The 18,871-nt window shown below is 37.7% G+C and overlaps 2 protein-coding genes across 3 annotated transcripts in view; one reads left to right on the top strand and one right to left on the bottom strand.

The window, feature by feature from the left end:
* Positions 1-18,871, top strand: part of GTF2F2 (general transcription factor IIF subunit 2) — an 80,154-nt gene that overhangs the window by 10,813 nt on the left and 50,470 nt on the right. For both annotated transcript variants that reach the window (XM_066176198.1, XM_066176199.1), the window contains exon 5: positions 4,095-4,133. In XM_066176198.1, coding sequence (XP_066032295.1) covers positions 4,095-4,133 — 39 coding nt within the window. The remainder of the gene's footprint in view (positions 1-4,094; positions 4,134-18,871) is intronic.
* On the bottom strand, positions 14,734-18,306 carry KCTD4 (potassium channel tetramerization domain containing 4). Its single transcript, XM_066176200.1, has one exon. It carries the CDS (start codon positions 18,162-18,164, stop codon positions 17,391-17,393), a length of 774 nt encoding a protein of 257 aa, XP_066032297.1. The 5' UTR covers positions 18,165-18,306; the 3' UTR covers positions 14,734-17,390.

Here is an 18,871-nt window from a genome sequence, read left to right as displayed (position 1 = left end):
GAGCTTCCCACTGGCAGACACCCTAGCATAAGATAATGCTGCAATTTAACAGTAATTTCTTTCTTGGTTGAAGGAATGGGAAGACACTTTTGTTGAACATTTAACTGCAAACCTTTCTGATTATTCTTATACATTACTTCCCTCACTGCTTTAATTGCCTGATGCTTAATTCTTCTGCCAGCATGTAGGGTTTGCTAGATCTTAATATAAATAAAATTGTGGCTTTGTTAGAAATACAAGTTTCTTATTGAACTGGTTTTTGGAAAAATGTGCCATTAAATGACTTGTGAAAACAAAGACCTTGGCAGGCAATTGCATCCCAGACTGTAAAGGACTGATGGGTGGAGGAGAAGATTTTACACTGTAGACACAAATAAAGTATAAGATATTTCTGTAAAGTTGGATGAGATGATTCATTTTATTTAAATTTTGAATCTATCTTCACAACTCCCCCTTCTTAAGTGGGATAGCCGTAATGTCTATTTTTGCATCTTTAAATTTTTTCATGCTCTTTCCATCTTACTGAAAGTAAAAAGTGTTCAGAGAATTCCATTGACAGAACAGACACCAGAGCTTTGCTTCTGAGCAGCGTTCATGCATGGATTGTCTCACTCTTTCATGCTTCACAGAACATTGCTGGCTTTTATAATTTTGTTTTCCTTCAGTTTCCTGAGCCTTCTCTCCTTCAGAAATTCAGTTAATGATGCTCAATTATTTTTTGTGTTCTTGTTCAACAATACACATAACTCTGCCTAATATACCCAAGAACAGCTCCTTTATTCCCATATTCCTTGAATATTCTCCCATTGTTTTGAATTGTTGGGTTTTTTTCCTTTATACATCTTCTCATATATGAAAGGACCTTTTCTGAGTTTGTACATGAATCACACCTACCATATAACATACAATGTGCAATTATATTCCAGTGAAAAAGAATATTCAGAGGTTTTTATTCTGTATTTTGTATATATTATTTTAAAATATCAACTATATCTGGCCATTAAAGAAATGTGAAGGGAACAAACCGTAATAAAAACCTTTCATTAAAGCTGTTACTTCTTTAATTACACTTATTTATTCTCAGTAAAATACACTGTGCTCAGAATCTTGATGCCTTGTAATACTGTTTGCAGTTCTATTAGATAAGTGTATGAATTCTGAAATTCCTCATCAAACTGTTATTTAGGAAATAAACACCCTCACTGTTCTGCCATCTTAGTGCAGCTTGATGAGGAGTTTTGACATGTACCTGTCTACATTAATACTACTTTCCAATTGTTTCTGTTCAGGCTGTTACTTACCCACATATTTCAGTCTCCAGAAGGTTTTTGGATCTAACCTAATGCTTCTTTGTTCTGTTATGTACTTTAGTCTTTTCTGGACTGTTAGCAGAAGCAGAAAACTTATCAGCAGCCTCATGATCAAAAGAAATAGATACAACAGCAGCCTTTCAAATCTCTGGCATTTATGCAAATTTCCAAATATTTTTGAGAATCATAAAAATGAAACCCTTGGTCAAAAAAGGAGAATTTGTGGCTCAAGCTAGTTTAATTACAGACATCATTTTGATGCCTCAAAATTTTGTATGTATTAATTGAGACATACAGTCCATTTAGATAACAATTGTAGTTCCTTACATCATACCCCTTCTCCATCTCAAAAAGAAAGGAAATTATGTTTATTTAATTACTTCATATGCTTGTTGGAGGGTTAAAAAGTACTGTAAAGCAGGTTCAGCTAGCAGGGATAAGCTAATTTTATTTTCATTTCTGTTACTAAAATATAGACTGTTAATTCCTGTACAAATTTAAACAATTGAGGGTATAACACACAAAATATATGGTCTGTTAGAATGGGCCAAATGTGATGGGAATAGTATTTTTGCATGCTTCATTGATCTAAAATACCTTTGGTTTTCAGTCTCACTGATGTATGTGTAAAAACCAGCACACTACCACCACCCCCTACCACAATGACAGCCAAGAACCCAGTAACAACAAAATCCCCAACTAGCCCACCCCTATCTGTTGATGTTTAGCAGTGATTTTTATCAACTCTTGCATGTTGTAGAGGAGGCTGAGCAGCTGCAGTCTGCATTAATGAAATTTATTAAGTAGACATAGTACAACTTCCTTTGCCTTCTTCATTATATTAATGCTGAGGAGATTTTTAAAGCAGAACTTGTGACTTAATCATAACAAAACTGATTTGTCTAATGATGAGGAAGAAAAAATGCCACTTTTTTGCAAGACTTGAATTTTGTCTGGTTTATTGTCTCTGCTGTTAAGGGCAGATACAAACAAACACACTTTCCCTGTAGATGTGAGGTACATTTATTGGTATTTGAATCAGAGATGCTCTTAGCAGTGTTGAAGTGTGGTGTCTTTGGTAATAGTTTCCGTGAGGTAGCTCTTGTCTTCCTTTGAAACTGAGTTGAAATTGAACAGCTTAAAGTCCGGCCCCATCTCACTTCTCACTTTTACAGGTGTTCGTATCTTTGTATGTTTTTATGTTCTTCATTTCATTCTCTCTGCTTCTTGTGTGTGTACTGAACGTTTCCTTCATTAAACTACAATTGAGTTGGGGTATTGGTTTTATGTCATGCTGTAAATGTGTCAAATATGCACAAAAAATAACGTCAACAAGAAAATACTTGGTTTTCTGCAAACAGGCGATCCTGAATGTCTATCTGAAAGTTGGCAGGGTTCTTTACTCACTTCGTGAATACTCATGGATGGGAAGGGGCCATATGATGGTTGTTTCTCATAGAGGAAAGCAGGTGCCTTCAGCTGCTAAGACTAATGACAGGCACCTGGTGTAAAGAAAGAAGGAGCTGTAAGATCCTGGTTTTTATGTTTGTATTTAGTCCTCAGGCTCTCAAGCCATCTTGATGAGAAAAGAGGGACAGAAACCTTCAAAGGCAGCAAGAATCAGTGGCAAGAAAAAGGTTTTCTAAAATATTTTATGTGTTCAGTTCTTTTATTACCCAGCCTTTAAATGGCAGAAATTATCAGCCGAATTGAACTTGAAAATTACTTTGAGTTAGAGCAGTAATTCACTCTTGGCTGTAAGTAAATAGCCTGTAATGACAGCTGTAACTTGCCTGAGTTGAAAGCAAAGGACAAGTATGTTTTACCATTCATTTCTAACTGTGTTTCAGGGAAGTGAAAATGTTCTTTTTGTTCTCTGCATCAGAAAATGCATAAAAAGGAGAAATATAGGAGGAACAGTCAAATATAATACTGACAAATTAATGGAGGGGTTTAATCTTTTAGGATTTGGAAGGGGTTACAACTCAGGTTACCACAATACAACTACTGGAAGCCGTTTCTTGAAATGAGGGATTGGAATTCCTTTCAGAAAGCTGTTTCTGAATCTGACTCTGCCATTCACCAGAGTGATAATTTTTTTTAGCAAATCACTTTGCAACACTGTGTCTGTTTCATACATACTTATGATTCTCTGCTACATGGAACAGGAGATGTTTCTGATTGTATATATTGTACTTAACAAGTACAAATGCCTGACAAAAAAATACCAGTGGGCTATAGTACCATTTGAGGACAAATAATCAGAGAGGAAAAATCTTGAAGAAATTAATTCTTCCATGGCCTGTAGAAAGGGTAGAGCAAAGGTTGATCAAGGTCAAAAATTTAACTAATGTCAATTAAGAACATTCTTTTGCAGATCCCTGATTATTTTTGTAATATACAGAAATATTTGTTTGTCTGAACTGACCAGTGAGATAAATGGATCACGTACATTGCTTGAGCATAAAATCTTCCTACTGATTTTGTATAAATGTGTAACTTTGTTCGCAGAGTTCAGTCAGCAGTGCAATAGAGTTCTCTCATTTAACAGTTTCTTTTTAATGGTTTCTCCCATTCCTGAGTTTGGGCACTAAAGGGCTATTTTTTTGTTGCTCCTGGTAGCAAATTATTCCTCAGAAGGTATAGTTATAAACATTAATCAAATGCAGTGATTTTGATTGTATCATAATTTATCGTTCTTTACTTTGCAACCCAGTTGTTAGATGTAATTTCGGATAATCATCACAGAAACGTAGTGATTACTTTTCTGTTTATTTTTTCCAGAAAACCAATCAGAAGAAAAATCAGAAAGTGGCGGTGCTGGTGAGTACAGACACTTTCTTTGAAGCACTTAAGAAATTACTTAATGTTGCAGATTTTGAGTTTTACTTCTTAAGAAATTGGTAGATTAAAAAAAAAAGTGTCTGTTACATTTTGTAGAATATCATTACATTAAACAATAACATCATAAACTGTTTATCTGCTGTGCCCAAAAGTTTAAATTATTAGTATTTTTTATTTAAAAGAAGGGGAATAAAATGGTGAGGGAAAGGTTTAGAAACATAATGTTCTTTGCAATGTTGTTTAAGATTTTTTATTTATTTCTCAACCTTTTTTTTTGTTTGTTTGTTTTAATTTATTATTTAAATAAATTTAGTTTTTGAATTTTTTTCTTTTGGTTGAAAAGTTTGTAACACATTTCCAGATCTTTTGCTTTTTGCCTTCTATTGTATAAACTAAGCAGTCATAAAAATAGTCCATAAAAAGTAGGATTATCTCTGATGCAGATGGATTTAATAGTACTGGGACCAGAGTGGCACTTGTCAAGTGGTAATGGCACAGATAGGAGTTGGCTCATGTGTAAGATGTGAAAGAGTTTCGAAATCCTACTTTTCTTAAAAGCATTTCCTGAACATAAGTGCTAATGCTAGTGGGTGTTTAAAATGTCTTTGTGAAAGTATTTATTGGACACTTAAACATGGAGACATCTGCTTTTTCTAATATCTGACTTCTTTGAATTGCATTTCAGCATCAGATATTGTCAAAAGTGTATAGTTTGTGTCTGGCTAAAAGTAGGGTTTGGGTTTTGTTTTCTGTAGCAGGGAATCTTTTGTAAAATGGAGATTCCTTCTATTACACTGGCCTAAGCCAGTCGGAAGACTGCTGTTAGGAATGTTATAGTCTGCAGACTTGTACTGAATCCAAGGTGTGTTTTATAGCTTGCAATTCTTCTTCTGGTAAAACCTGTTCACTCTGATTCTTTGTGAATTGTGGTGCAGTTTTAAGATAAGAAGGGCTGCTTCCTAGAGATTGGTATTTCTTACCACTTGAAAACTGAGGTTCACTGCTGTGTAGTGTCTTGTGTAAATCAGATATTGAGATTTTAACTGCTAAAATGAATCAGAATTTTGATACTTTCATTTAGTTGTTTTTTTAGTTGTAAGGGTGCACTCTTGGTTTTGCTTGGCTTTTGTGGTTTGTTTTGGTTTGTGTTTGAATGGTTGAATTGTCTGCTTTTCTCTCTTGGTGCCTCTTCCTTGTTCTGTGAATGTTGTGTAAGATGGCCACGTGTTTAGTTGTTTGTATTTTTGTTTCAGCCAGAAGAATGAATTACTGTATGGTGTGAGCTGTTTAAATGTGCTGACAAGATGAGTTCTAAACCCATTTGATGGAATCAAACTGGTTATGGATTCACTCTCTGAGTAATTGCAGTTGGTTACCCTGAGGCATATAAAGGAGGACTCTCAGCCATCAGTTACACTGTTGGCTTATTCACTTTTTTTCTCAAAATCATTTTCTCAAAATCAGATGACCTTTTCCAAACTACCTCTCAAGTAATTCCGGTTATTTTGTACACAGTTTTTCTGTTGATCTACTGTTTCTTGGCCTACATCAAGTACTTTTGAGGCAAAGATGATGTCTTTTATGTATCTGTTTAGCATGTTAGCATAACAATATCCTTTTGGGTGTTACTGTAATAAAAAAATGTAAGGTTTATTTACAGTAAGTGAAGAAGGTAAATCACGTATGACATTCAGAAACCATTTGATTTACATGCTTAAAACATTTTTACATGGGTAAGGTGCTATCAAACTTCAGAATTTTTGTCGTGAATCCTTAGTATTATGTATGACATTTTTTATCACATTTATTGTTGGGATAATTCTAAACCACCTAGAAAAGCCATGGTAGTGTTGCTACTCTACATGATGCTGTTTGAGAGAGACTGTGAGTATCTGATACTGATGCTGGGTTGGACTAAAGGTCATCTGGTTGGTGTCCTGTCCTGAGTGGTGGTCAGCAGCAGATGCCTTGAGATAGATGAGTGTAAGAACATGGGAGAAGCACAATGGTACCTCCCCAAGATGCTTCTCATAGGATCATAGAACAGTTTGGTTTGAAAGGGACCTTTAAAGCTCACCTAGTCCAACACCCCTGCAATGAGCAGGGGCATCTTCAACAAAAACAGAGCCCGGTCCAACCTAACCTTGAATGTTTCCAGGGATGAGCATGTGCCTTCTCTCTGAGCAGCCTTTAATGATTCACAGCTCAGGGAGCTCCAGAACCACAAGTGATGGTGTTTTACTTAACAGGACCTCATGGACTTTTCTTCTATGAAGTGTCCCTGTTGGTTGAGCCCATTTAAATCTTTAGTATCCATGATATCTCGAATGATGTTTGCAGTCAAAATATTCAGGAATGAAAACATATGTGAGACAAGTTTCCTTAAACTAAATTTGAGTTCCTTTTGCATTTTATAATTTTAGATCAGTTTTTCCATACAGAAATCCTATTTGTTTAGGGCTTGTGATAAACAGTGCTTGGTGATTCAACTGGTGTTACTTAGTGCCTGAAGGCTGGTTTATGCTAAAAGTGAAAGGAGCATAGCAAATGACACAGTAAGCTAAAGGAAAAGAGGAATGAAATTGCTTGGTCCTATATGAGGATGAGCAAGTGATTCAAATCCAAATATGTGTATATGGCTCTTGTTTGTTTATGGCATTTCTTGCACCTACCTGAAAGTGCTGTCAGTGGTGACAGAAGCTGTGAAAACCAAGCATTTGTGCCAGTATAAAGTGTTACCTGCTCCCCCCCAATAAAAATATGCAGAAGCTGCTGCTCTGAGCCTGTGTAGTCTGCTGAGAATGATACAGTAAAGAAATGCATTCTCATGTAAGAGCAAATGTAGTTAGGTGTTGTCCTTGTGGAAATGCATTATATGGAACCTGCATGGGCATCAACTGAGTATATTATATTGCCTAAGCTTTGGGCATGTAGACAGACAATATAGGGGGAATTTAGTATTAAAATTTTACCAATTGTGAGTGTGTGAATGTGACTGCAGACACATATATACAGCACTCAAACTGTTTGTAGATACCACGTCCTCAATTTCTTGATATTGTGGTAAAAAAAGGATTCACATGTTGATTATACATATGTTGGAATATTTGAAATTTGTTGTAAGCATGATGATAACCACTGAACTCCATGTGATAAAATCAGCAATTTTTTGGTAAAGACAGAGTCTTCTTATGGTATAACATGGGATGGTATAAAGCTACTAAGTGCACATTTGATTTTATCCTCTTTCAAGCAGTTAACATACATTAATTAAACTTCAAAAGCAAAACTTAACTGGAAAATGATTGTGAGGAGGGATAAAACAGTAACTTTTAATTTAAATACAAGCTTACCACTCAGTGTTGAATATAATTTAGATGCAGATTCTGCCATTTTCAAGACACAGAAACAGTTTTTGTCTTAAAAGTATAACTGGGTTTGTTGGCAGATAAATGCAACACAACTTAAAATGCAAGCTTCCCAGTAGCTTTCCAGGAGCCGTAATCAGTGTAAGACTCCATTGGTACCTGTTGAAATACACAAAGAAGCAGTGATTCCTGCTTTAAGGTATGTGTAGTCAAGGCCTGTGGTACTGGTTATAATAAATACTGTGGAAGAACATGGAATATGCAGTGGTAGAATAGCAAAATTATATGGATTTAATGTAGGTCAGCACTAACTGGAATTAAATTTTTTGAGAATTTGCGTAAATGTCCTTGGTGTCCTTCAAGTCTGGCTATTTATTTTAGTATATTGTATGAATAGTCTAACATGTATGTCTGAGCAAACTAATGTACTTATTGTTGTACAGTTTCTCTCTTGAGAACAGAACCTGATACAAAACAATGGGAGTTAATCCCATGACTGTATTTTGTCCTTCTCTGATGTTCATGTCCACCTTGTAGTGATGCCTTAAGTTTTAGCTTTCTTGTTTTTCAGATTCTGTGCTGCCTAGGTGTGTAGTTCTGAGCCTCATATTAAGTGTTAGTAAGCTCTCTTCACAGAGTAGACAAAACAAATCCTTTTCCAGATGGAGACCAAGGACAACTGTTAGAAGTTTTCTGGCCCAAAAGTGTAAACAATGGTGGACTGAAGAGAGGAGCAAGAAGGAAGGGACCTCATAATCTGAAGCTGTAATTGGACAATAAGCCCCAATATACAAATGGACGAAAATTTATAAAAATGTAAGACCTCATGAGTGGTCGTCCATTTTGTGACCATTTTGGGTCCACCTTGGGCGTAGCCCTGGTCAGGCTCTTGTACTGCCCAAGGTATATCCTTAAAGGCCATTTAATGAATACCTACTTTATCCTCTAGCTCTGTCCACTCTCTTTTCCAGGTCAGCCTTCCCAAGGCATCAGTAGAAGTACTGAACTAAACAGAAGTGTGCTTTTGGCTTGTACCAGAGTTCTTTGTTTTCCTCATGACTCTTGAGGAATTCCAGGAATCTTAGCCATTTCAGGCATTGCAGATTATAACTTCGCAAATTGTGTTTGTCTTCCATGAGGTATTTTGCTAATTATTGCAGTTCACCCACCTACCAGCATGATCACGTTTGATGGATTCAGATTTCTGGAGTATTGCAAATTCAGAGCCTTGAATGATGGATCAAAGGGGCAGAGAAAAATCAAATGTTTTCTGTCTTGGCCAGTGTGAGATTGACGTGCAGCAGATGTAAGGCTTGCAGGAGTCAGTTTCAAAGTAAATAAAATTAGGTGGTTCTGCACTCAGAATGTAATTGAATTCCTTGACAGAAGATATGGACATAAAGGTGGTATTTGCTGAAGGCTGACACAACCTTAGAGACCAAAGGGATATGAAAGATTGTAGAATGATAGAATAGTTTGGGTTGTCTTAAAGACTTTAAAGATTATCTGGTTCCGATCCCCCTGCCATGGGCAGGAACAGCCTTCACTAGGCCAGGTTGCGCAGGGCCCCATGCAGCCTGGCCTGGAACACTGCCAGGGATGAGGCATTCACAACTTCTCTGTGCAGCCTTTTCCAGTGTCTTACCATGCTCACAGTGAAGAATTTCTTCATAATATATAATCTAAATCTACCCTTTTTCACTTTTGAGAAGCCTTTGTCCTTTGTTCTATCATGACATTCCCTTGTCAAAAGTATCTCTCCTGTAGCTCCCCTTAGGTACTGGAAAGTGCTCTAAGGTCACCCTGGAGTCCTCTTTTCTCCTGGCTGAACAACCCTAACTTTCTCAACCTGAGCTCATAGGAGAGGTGTTCCAGCCCTCTGATCACCTTTGTAACCCTTCTCTGGCCCTGTCCAACAGGACTGTGTCCTTCTTATGCTGGAGACCCCAGAGGTGGCAGCAGTATTCCACATGGGGTTTCAAGAGAGGAGAGGGGCAGAATCTCCTCCCTGGACCTGCTGGCCACTCCTCTTTTGATGCAGGTGAGGGTACAATGAACTTTCTGGGCTGTGAGCTCACATTTCTGGGTTCTGTTGAGCTTCTTATCAGCCAAAATCCACCTAAGGGGTCTAAGATCAAGGGGGCATCTGATTTGAGAGACCCCAAGCCACAAAATCCAGGTGGGCACTGGGATGCATAACCGGTAGGAGAATCACACGTCTGCACTGTCCTTAGGTTTCTTCATAGATGTCCACTTGTGACCACTTTACTGGAGTCATGATGGTGAGCAAACCAGACCTTTAGTCTGACCCAGTACTTTTACACTCAGGCTTTATTTCCCTCTTTTTCCCGCCTGCCTTTTTTCTTTTTTTTTTCGCCCCAGTTCTATACTATTGTTACACAGCGTCCACCAGTGATATTTAGTTAGAAGTTTCTTCTTTTTACCCACAGAAATAACTTTTTTGGGGGAAAGCAATTAAAGCAAAGGCGAGATCTGCTCTTCCAAGATTGTGTGTAGTCATTTATCTTTGCCTTTGGTAGCTGCAGCTGCAAGAACACTGAAGGCAGTAGTGCAGTTGGAGGACCTGAGCTTTCTGTATGCTTGAGTCTGGAAACAGTCTAGCAAAGCTCATTTTGTGCTCTTCCTGAGCTGTCAGGCTTTTCCAGCCCCAGCATCTTGCCAATAGCAGTGGTGATGCAGGAGCAATGTGTAGCTGTGCTTCAACATACTGTCCTACTAATGCGGGTTGTCTGAGGGATCTCTGTGGGCAAACCCAGAAATCATAATCTTGGTGTGGCAGAAAAGTTACAGAAGTGGACTTTAATCATCATGTGGAAAGGCATAAGATAGCCTACATGTTAGATTTTTGCCCTGTTGGGAAAGAACTTTATTTGCTGTTCATTTTAGAAAATGTGTTGGAAATGTCACAAGAACTGGCAGTGCTGCAGGCTTTAGATAATGTTAGTATTGATAAGACTTCTAACCTCAAGAGTACCTTTTCCTCTCTTTATCTGTTTCTTACCAACCTGGCTGGCAGGACCTTTAATTTGTCTCCTCTGAGATTACCAGTTTCAGTACTGAGAAAATGTACTACTTTATCCCTACTTGCCAAAGGCCTTATTTAAGTAGTGGAGAAGCAATAAATGACTGGGTTTGATGTTATAGTTGCTTGGTCTATTTACATCTTTTCATGCTTAGCCTGTTCATTGCTAGTTTATTTGCTTATTTTTACTTCCTAATTGAGAGACTCTGTATCCACCTCTGACCTGTACTTTTTTTTTGTTTTTTTCATCTGTTCACTAAAATATAAAAGTCAGAATGTCCTAGGAGCTAACAAATATATTTCTGTGGAGCTGCAGCAGGAGATTTGTAGTTTGAAGTTTTCTATTAACAATTTTTTAAAAAAAGTTAATTCCTCTGACTTTGTCTACAGTAAAGAAAATTTTCTCTTTGAAAGCTGGCATATGAAAAGCAAAAGGAGAATTTTGTTAAATTTTCCCCCTATTATTTATTAATTTCAGGATTATTAGATATTATTTGTATTGTATAACCTCAGTGTTCCACTGTGTGGGCATGTGTCTTCATCGCAAAACCAAGACCCTCAGCTGACACTGAGTGATACTGGGTCCCTTTCTCTTCATCTCATAGTGCTCATAAGCTCTCTCACCACACTTCTTCCTTCCCATTCTCACAGATGGGGAAGTCCAGCACTGCAGACTTCCCTGAGCATCAGACTCCAGACTCTAGCAAGCCCCTTGGGACTTCATCTTCCTGGGGAATTTACCCTGCAAGCAGCCTTGCGTTTTTAAATCTGAATTCTTGTCTCCTTGATGTGTTTCTGTTGGTGATCAAGTGCCACCCCCTTACACAGGATGCCAAATCTCTCTTCAGGAGCTGTGAGCAAGGAGACCTTGTGCTTTGGTTAGAGCAGGCTTTCCTTACCTGGAACAAAGCTGCCACTGGAAGTTTGGTGGTGTCAAAGGAAAAAAAAAAGATGTATCCTGGAAAAGCGTAGAGATCTAGCATTTCACAGAACTAAAAGAAATGTTTGGGGTGCAGCGAGTGGAATCCCCCTTTAATGCCCACAAAGATGATGGCTTTCGTGAACTGTGTGTAAACCAAGGTTATGTCCCCTAAAGTCACACCACCAGTGAACAAGGCAATATTGTGGTAATTTTTAGCATTATTAGGAGAAGCTTACAGACATTCAGAATGACTCAGTTTATAGGAGTCATCTTCTAACAACTTGGTTTCGAAATCCTAGCATGTTGAGCTTGCATATCATCATGTCGTAATACTGTTTTAAATGAGTAGCTGCTGTTTACAGCTATAATTATTGTACCAGCTTTGAGCAGCACAGACAGAAACAGCTTCTTGGGAGACTTGCATTAGCTGTGTGTGGTACTCCTACTATGAACGTTTTTGGGAAAAGAAATCAACTGTCTACCTACAGAATATTACGCAATTTCAGAAGAAAGGCAGCCACAGTTTCTTTTTCGGGGTGCTTTCTCATCCGTGTTCCTCAGGTGTCATCATACATCTTCCTCCTACCTTCCCCAGTCCTTGCCATGCTGCTTGTTTTCTGGCGTTTTATTGAGAATGATAATGATTTAAGGAGGCAGTGTTTTGAGACAATGTTCTCTGTGATATACCAATACATAGGAATTACAGAATGTCTATTTCAAATGTAAATAAACCCCCAAATGTTATTTTTTCTGATCCTAAATTTCTTGCGTCTTACTGATTTTGTTTCAACACAATAAATTATGCAAGCCTCTCTCTTCATATAAGGATTCCTTCATTTTTTTAACTAGTAGTCACTTTCCTGTCAATCTACCCCATGTTGCAGGGCAGCAGACAATGTTAGGTTTATGTAATAGTTATTTAGCAAAGATGATCTAGCTGAGGAAGATAGTATTTATTTTGTCACAGACCCAAGTGAATTTGTGCTCTTCATCCCCAGTCCTGATTTATCAGTCAGCAGCATTAGGGCAACATGACCCTTCTACACAAATAAATTAATGGATTAGACACTGCTCTTATTAAATTTTGTTATTTGTTGCCTGCCCTTATTCTGCTTGTATACTAATGAAGAAAGGAGGAAGAAGATCATTTTCTTAACCTCTTCTGGTCTTACTGAGTGGAAACCTTGTAATGCTTTTAAGAGGCGAAAATAACAATGCCGCCAATTTTCTGCAAATGATGATGTAATTTTTACCTACTGTAGAAAAGAAGTGACCTGTTGTCACTTAAACAGTTGTAATAGGTACAAATGCAAAAAAATAAAAAATAAGATGTGAGTGTTTGAAAATATCAATAGTGCAATTATGAGGCTGTGAAACACTGGTCAGTGGGTGAGTCAGTACTGAAGGTACAGAACTGGAGCTGCAATTTGACCTTGTTGTGCAGCCTCTGTACTTCACACCACCAAGATTACCTCCAGAAACCACATCTGACTCTGGAAGTCATTGGGCAGTAAGTGATTAGAGGAATCCTTTGAGCAGGCATTGTATATGTTTTTCCCAGTATTTATTCTTTCCTAGGCGTCCCTGACAAAGCCCCACAACTGGCCTGGTGAAAGGAAGGGATATGGTGAAACTAAAATGAAAAATAGTTGTATGATGGGAGGAAAGAACAAGACAAAGGAAAGAATGTGAGGGTCAAAGGCCAAAAAATGGGGATTCACCCAGACATGTGAAGTCTCTAAATGGAAACAGTTCCCAGTCACCAGGGAAAACTGGGCTAAAACAGGCTTTAGTCTGTCATAGTGCAGCCTTGTATGTTTATTCTACAAACCTAAAAAACTTGTAGGTTTTGTTCTCATATGAACATTCATATAGTTGACGCCTATGCCAGTGCACTGCCAAGTGTAATAGAGTCCTTGGCTTCTCCTCCACCACTGGGGAAAGATGGGCATCCATGTGTCAGTATTTTGGTCAGTTTGGCAGCCATTTATACTTTTCCATGAGTAGTCATTCAAGAAATTAATAGGAGCAAGGACATTTTTTTGTAGTCTATGGAATTTAGTCCTGCCTCCAGTTGTCCTTTCTGCTGGTGACCCGTTTTCTCTGTCCTTTATGCTTGGTGACCCCTCTTCTCACCTGACAAAACAGGCAGGGAGGCAAGCAGAGCTGACCAAACCTGGGAGAAGGTTAAGTGCCTCCTTGGGGAAATGGGAGGAAGTTCCTTCTTACTCCAACTGGAGCAGTTGAAGATCATCAGAGAAATCATGGTAATTGCCATTCCTTCCTGATAGTTGTAGGACAGTTCTGATACGTTTGTTGTGATCCGAGTCTTAGTGAGAGAAAGGAGAATAGAAATATTTTGCATGCACATCATATACTAAGTAATGTTAATGTTGTTAGAACAACTGTGGGTATTTCTGACTTAAGTGCTTGATTTTGCAGCTTTCATATTGTCATAGTAGTTATTCAATATGAAATTTCCAACTTTAAAGAAAAGACAGAAAAGGTAGCTGATGCATAACTGGGTGTTTTTTCTGGTTCATCCCACTCTGATGGAACCCAAGTATCCACCTGACTGGCTGAACATATGCACAGTATATTTATGTTATATTTAGTATGTTTATGGAGCACAAATGAAACATTATTCACAGTATTGAGGTTTTATGTGGTCTCTTTGTTCACGTACCAAAGCAAGACCGTCCTGCCCTGAAAAATTGCTCAAGTTTATATCTAGTTTGAAGTGTCTGATTGTAGCTGATATGGCATGATTCAAGACAGTTGTGGATTTGTTCAATGTGAATAGGGAAGGGAATTAATTATTTTTTTTTTACCTCCATGTTCCTTTCTGCTGTGTAATTCAAAGAGCTGAGTGAGATGCCTTCCATCAGAGGTAGCATGTAAAAATTTCAGACCCTGACACTTGCAGAAATGCATCACTGCTCATGAAAAAGGGAAAAGAAACAAGATTGAGGTGTGTTGCAGTGGATGACTTTGCATGTGTGCCATAGATGTCAGTGTTACTTACACAGAAATATACAAAAAATCCAGTGAAAATTACATAAGGTAATGAATCATTGAATTTTGAACAAACAAACAAACCAACCCAATAAACCAACCAAACAACACAGGCATCTGTTTTAATAATGATTAGAGAGATACATTTTTCACTTAAAAAACCCTTTTTTCCTTCAAGTTCTCTTTTGTGAGTTGAGAGGGCAGTAGATACTCTGAACCAAAAGCCTGGCAAATAAATCTTTTATGAAAAGCTGTAGAATATTCTTAGAAGATGCTTCAGATAGTTTCCATGTTACCTGTGATTATCAGCTTCTGAATAACTTATATCCTGAAAGTATTTTCTACAATAAATGCAGACCCATCAAATTCTCTACTGATTTTTCATGAGCAAAAGTCATGCTCCAATAAAATCTGGTGCTGCTTTCTGATAGGGAAGTGCTAACAATTGATTTCTTGGTGTTTGGCATCCTAAGAGCCCAACAGAAAGACGAGCAACCACAATGTATTTTAGTTAACAGATATTAATTGTTTATTAATTGGTTTTCGCTTTCCTTCTTTTCAGCTGCAATTACATTTTAAATCTCAGTCACAGACCCAGGACAAATGAAGGTTATAATCAAAAGTGTTTAAGTGCAAATGGATGATTTGACATCCCAGGAGCAACAGCCTCCTCCAGACTTTGTGCTGATGCAGGCTGTGTATTTGACAGCACTTTGAGCATGCTGCTTTAAAACTTGTGGGTTCATTATGGAGCTTTTTTAGATTGTCTTATCACTTTTTCTTGCTCATGTAGAGAATTGTATCTACAAAGAGGTTTTCATGTAATTGTCCTCCTGTGTGATTGTGTTTCTAGTTCTTGTCCTAGAAGATCAGCAGGATTTTGTATTTCTTTTAGGGAAGCTTTCACATTTGCTTTTCACAGAAGTCCTACAGATTCTGAGAAGCACAAGATTAGTGGTTAATGAGGATTTTTTAATACATCAATTTGAAAATAGCTTGGAGGGGGAGGAAAGAAGATGACACATGCTGGTGGCGGATGTAAACAATAGTATTTTACTATGTATCTTTTGTGTGTATATCATTAATGCATTTGGACAAATTCAGAGAAGTTTTGGGAGACATAGACAGTTCTTCAGCTTGTATGCCTGAAATGTAAAGTGATCTGATTTTTAAACATTAGAGTCTGGAAAAGTTCCACTTAGAACCATATCTTTTATAGAACCACATTTTTTATGAACTGTAAGTCTGTATCATGAGGACTAGACGGAAAACTTCATTGTTTCTAGACAGTGGATTCATCCTGATGGAGTATCCTGGAGAGGTTGAATTCCCCCATTTGATAAAATCAAACTGGAATATATTTCAGTCACTGCTGCCTGGTCTGGAGATGTAGCATCCGTGTATTAATTCATCTCTAGCAAGGGACCTAGTTAACAATACTTGTTGTATGTTAAAAGTGAAAAAAAATTTCAGCTTGATGGATAAGTGGACCTTGCATTTGTATTCTCAGCCCTTGCTACTAAGGGTTAATTTGTTCCCCCTAAAATCCAAACCACAACTGTTCTCAGCCTGTCCTGTGTTAGCTGTTTTTCTTGATTGTCACTTCTAGTATGGATTGTACTGCCTTTTACTAACATTTTTTTCCTTTACAAGATCGATGTTTTGGGAGAACTACTTAGTTGGTTTTTTGCTTTGTTCATAAGCATTTTACTTGAATTTTGGGTTCATGTGAGCTATGAATGATGATTGGTTTCAATGACAAGCAAAGCTTAGAGTTAGTGCTGCTTCTTCTTACCTTTTGTGATGATTCTTCAGTTTGCTTTTGTGAAGTGTCTGGTTCGTAATACTTGCATTTAAATTACTTACAGTTGGTATACAGAAACTATTAAACCTTTGTTTAAAATATAAATTAAAAGATTTGATATATAGTGGAGATGAGGAGAATGAAGGTATTTATTTCAGTACTTAGAGTGAATTGTCTTTAGTGCCAGCAGGTGGTCTGTTCAGAACTGATAGTACTCATTGCATTTAGTAAGCCACTGTGCAGAGCAAGGGCTCTGTTCATTGCCTGTCCTTACGAGCACAAATGATTGCTAGGAAATACTGACTGGCATTGTAGGATGCCATTACTGGAAATATGCTAAACTTAATGTCAAATACTTTTGTTAGCTATTTGATATGTATGTATGATTAGAAAATTTCACGTTCTTGTGCAGATTGGACCCAATTTCTATAATCAAATTCAACTCCCCCAGCATTATTTTGTTGGTTTACGTGTTTCTGGCAATTGCTATTAGTGTAGCAATATGGTGTAAATTTGGGGTTAAGTGAGTTGAGAAACCATTAAACTTAAACATTAAGTTGGTTGTTTTAAACTCTTGCAATCTTGTTTTTTGTAAATTCAGTACAATAGATTACCATAAACACTAATGAACAGTCAAAATCATTTATTCCAGTTAAAATCCATTCTGGATTTGTTATAAGCAAACATACTTTAAGCCTGCTTATTATATGAAAATTCTCTCACTGCTGTTCAGCAGAGCAGTTAGGTATATGCACGTTCATCACACAGGTACACAAAAATTCAGCTAGACTCTCTGGTTGAAAGACAGCATTGAGAAAACATATTACAAAGAGCAGAAAGCATTCCATCTGTGTTTACAATGTAAGCAGATAATTCTTGTTAAATTCAGGCATAAAATTTTCATTCAGCTTAAGTAAGCCAGAGATAGATGTCATTATGAGATTTACATACCATTAGCTCACATCAGTTGATTAGCAGCTGAGCTCTGTGGTACAGGTCTAGTTAGATGCGTTATTTGTGATGCCAGGAGGCTGCAGCTCAAGGAGCTTTACTGGCTGCGTGCTCGTTTCCTTTGCCTTTGTGATTACTTGATAAAATGCAGTGCATCACTGTGAACAATCGACCCTCTTGAACAATCCAGACTGGTTAGCAGTCTAAATCCACATTTTAAAGCCGTCATTATAGCCTCAAATTTAAGAGTTTCCAGGGTGCAGACAAAGGTGTTGTCCTCCTTCAGTACCAATCGTGTACCGTTTTCAGACTTTATGAAGTACTTGAATTGAATAATATTTGAAGATACTGAAAACTCCTCTGGAAATCCATCCAGCCTGCTTTTGGACACCAGTACAATTCTGGATTTTATTTTTGCAATGAATTCAGGAGCATTACAAAAGATTCTAAGTCCTTGTGAACGGTCGTGGCTGTCAGTTATTTCCAGGAAAGTAGTCTCTCGAGATGCTAGCTGTTCCTTCTCCCACCTTGATTTCACTGCCTCTGAGAGTACCTTAAGCTGGAAAAATTCTGCTTCTTGTGCCAAAAGTTGATTTTCTCGAAACCCCTCTGGCAGAAGAAGTTCTCCGTTCCGTAGGAAGTTGAGGATGTGTCTGAAAAGGAGTCCATCTCTGTCTATGAAGTAATGACCATCTGCATCAAAGGGGCACATTATTCTTCCATTTATGATCCCCTCCAGAAAAGAATCTGGATACTTGGTCAGTGTCTGTTTTTGTGTGATGTATAGATAACCACCAACATTCAGAGTAATCAGAGACGTTTTATAGTCCTTGTCTAGCTCGGAGCTTTCAGAGTTGCTGTTTTTTTCTTCGCATTCGTTTTCTCTCCTGCTTGCTTTTCTCTCCATTATTGAAGCTAGGACAACAATACAGCTATCCTGCTTTGCTCTTGTCAGCTTACAAAGGAGAATGTTTCTTATTAAAAAGCACCTTTATTCAGCTCCAGCTCGATGTTGAAATGGAAATGCTGCTTGCATTGCTCCGACTGTCAGCTTGGGTTTGCAGTAGGTGGCGTATCAGCTGTGTGTGCTGGGAGATAGCAGGAATATGACTGTAAGGGAGAATTTGCATTTAACTGTGTAAGGGAAGAAGTGTATAACAACTGTTTGTTTTGTTTCTTTCCTTTAAGTCCAAGTAGTTTGCATAGCTTAGGGGGTTCTGCACAGAAATATATACTGCTATACTAAATGGCAACTTATTTTTAATACTTGAAGATGTATTTGTTGTGTCAGCTGGCCAAATCATATTTTGTGCTTATGGTGTTAAACAGCTTCATTAGTGTTTCAAGGATTTTTATTTTCACAAAGCCTGTTTTTTCACATTGTTTTTTCATCATTTGTTACTGGTTACAGTATCTGATGCATACAGCAGAACAGCACAGAAACAAAAGGTGTCCCTGTGTGTATAAGGGGGAGTGTCATCTGTGGAATGTGTGCACATGCATGTCACTCATTTATCAGGCATGTGTGCAGCAGTTAGATGTTTTCACAGTAGATACCCTGGAAGCGGTGCTAAGGACTTGTTGGTCTGACTGTTTTAAGTTTGTGGTAAAAGC

This window comes from Chamaea fasciata, unplaced genomic scaffold (genome assembly GCF_029207755.1).
Source record: "Chamaea fasciata isolate MVZ Bird 193981 ecotype frontalis unplaced genomic scaffold, bChaFas1.0.hap1 SCAF_2, whole genome shotgun sequence".
NCBI lineage: Eukaryota > Metazoa > Chordata > Aves > Passeriformes > Sylviidae > Chamaea > Chamaea fasciata.
The sequence above is the reverse complement of the archived record's forward strand: the minus strand, read 5'-3'. Positions and strand labels throughout refer to the sequence as shown.

Coding starts and splice junctions, on each gene's coding strand:
- KCTD4 (XM_066176200.1), bottom strand. CDS start 18,164: ATGGAGAGAAAAGCAAGCAGGAGAGAAAACGAATGCGAAGAAAAAAAC.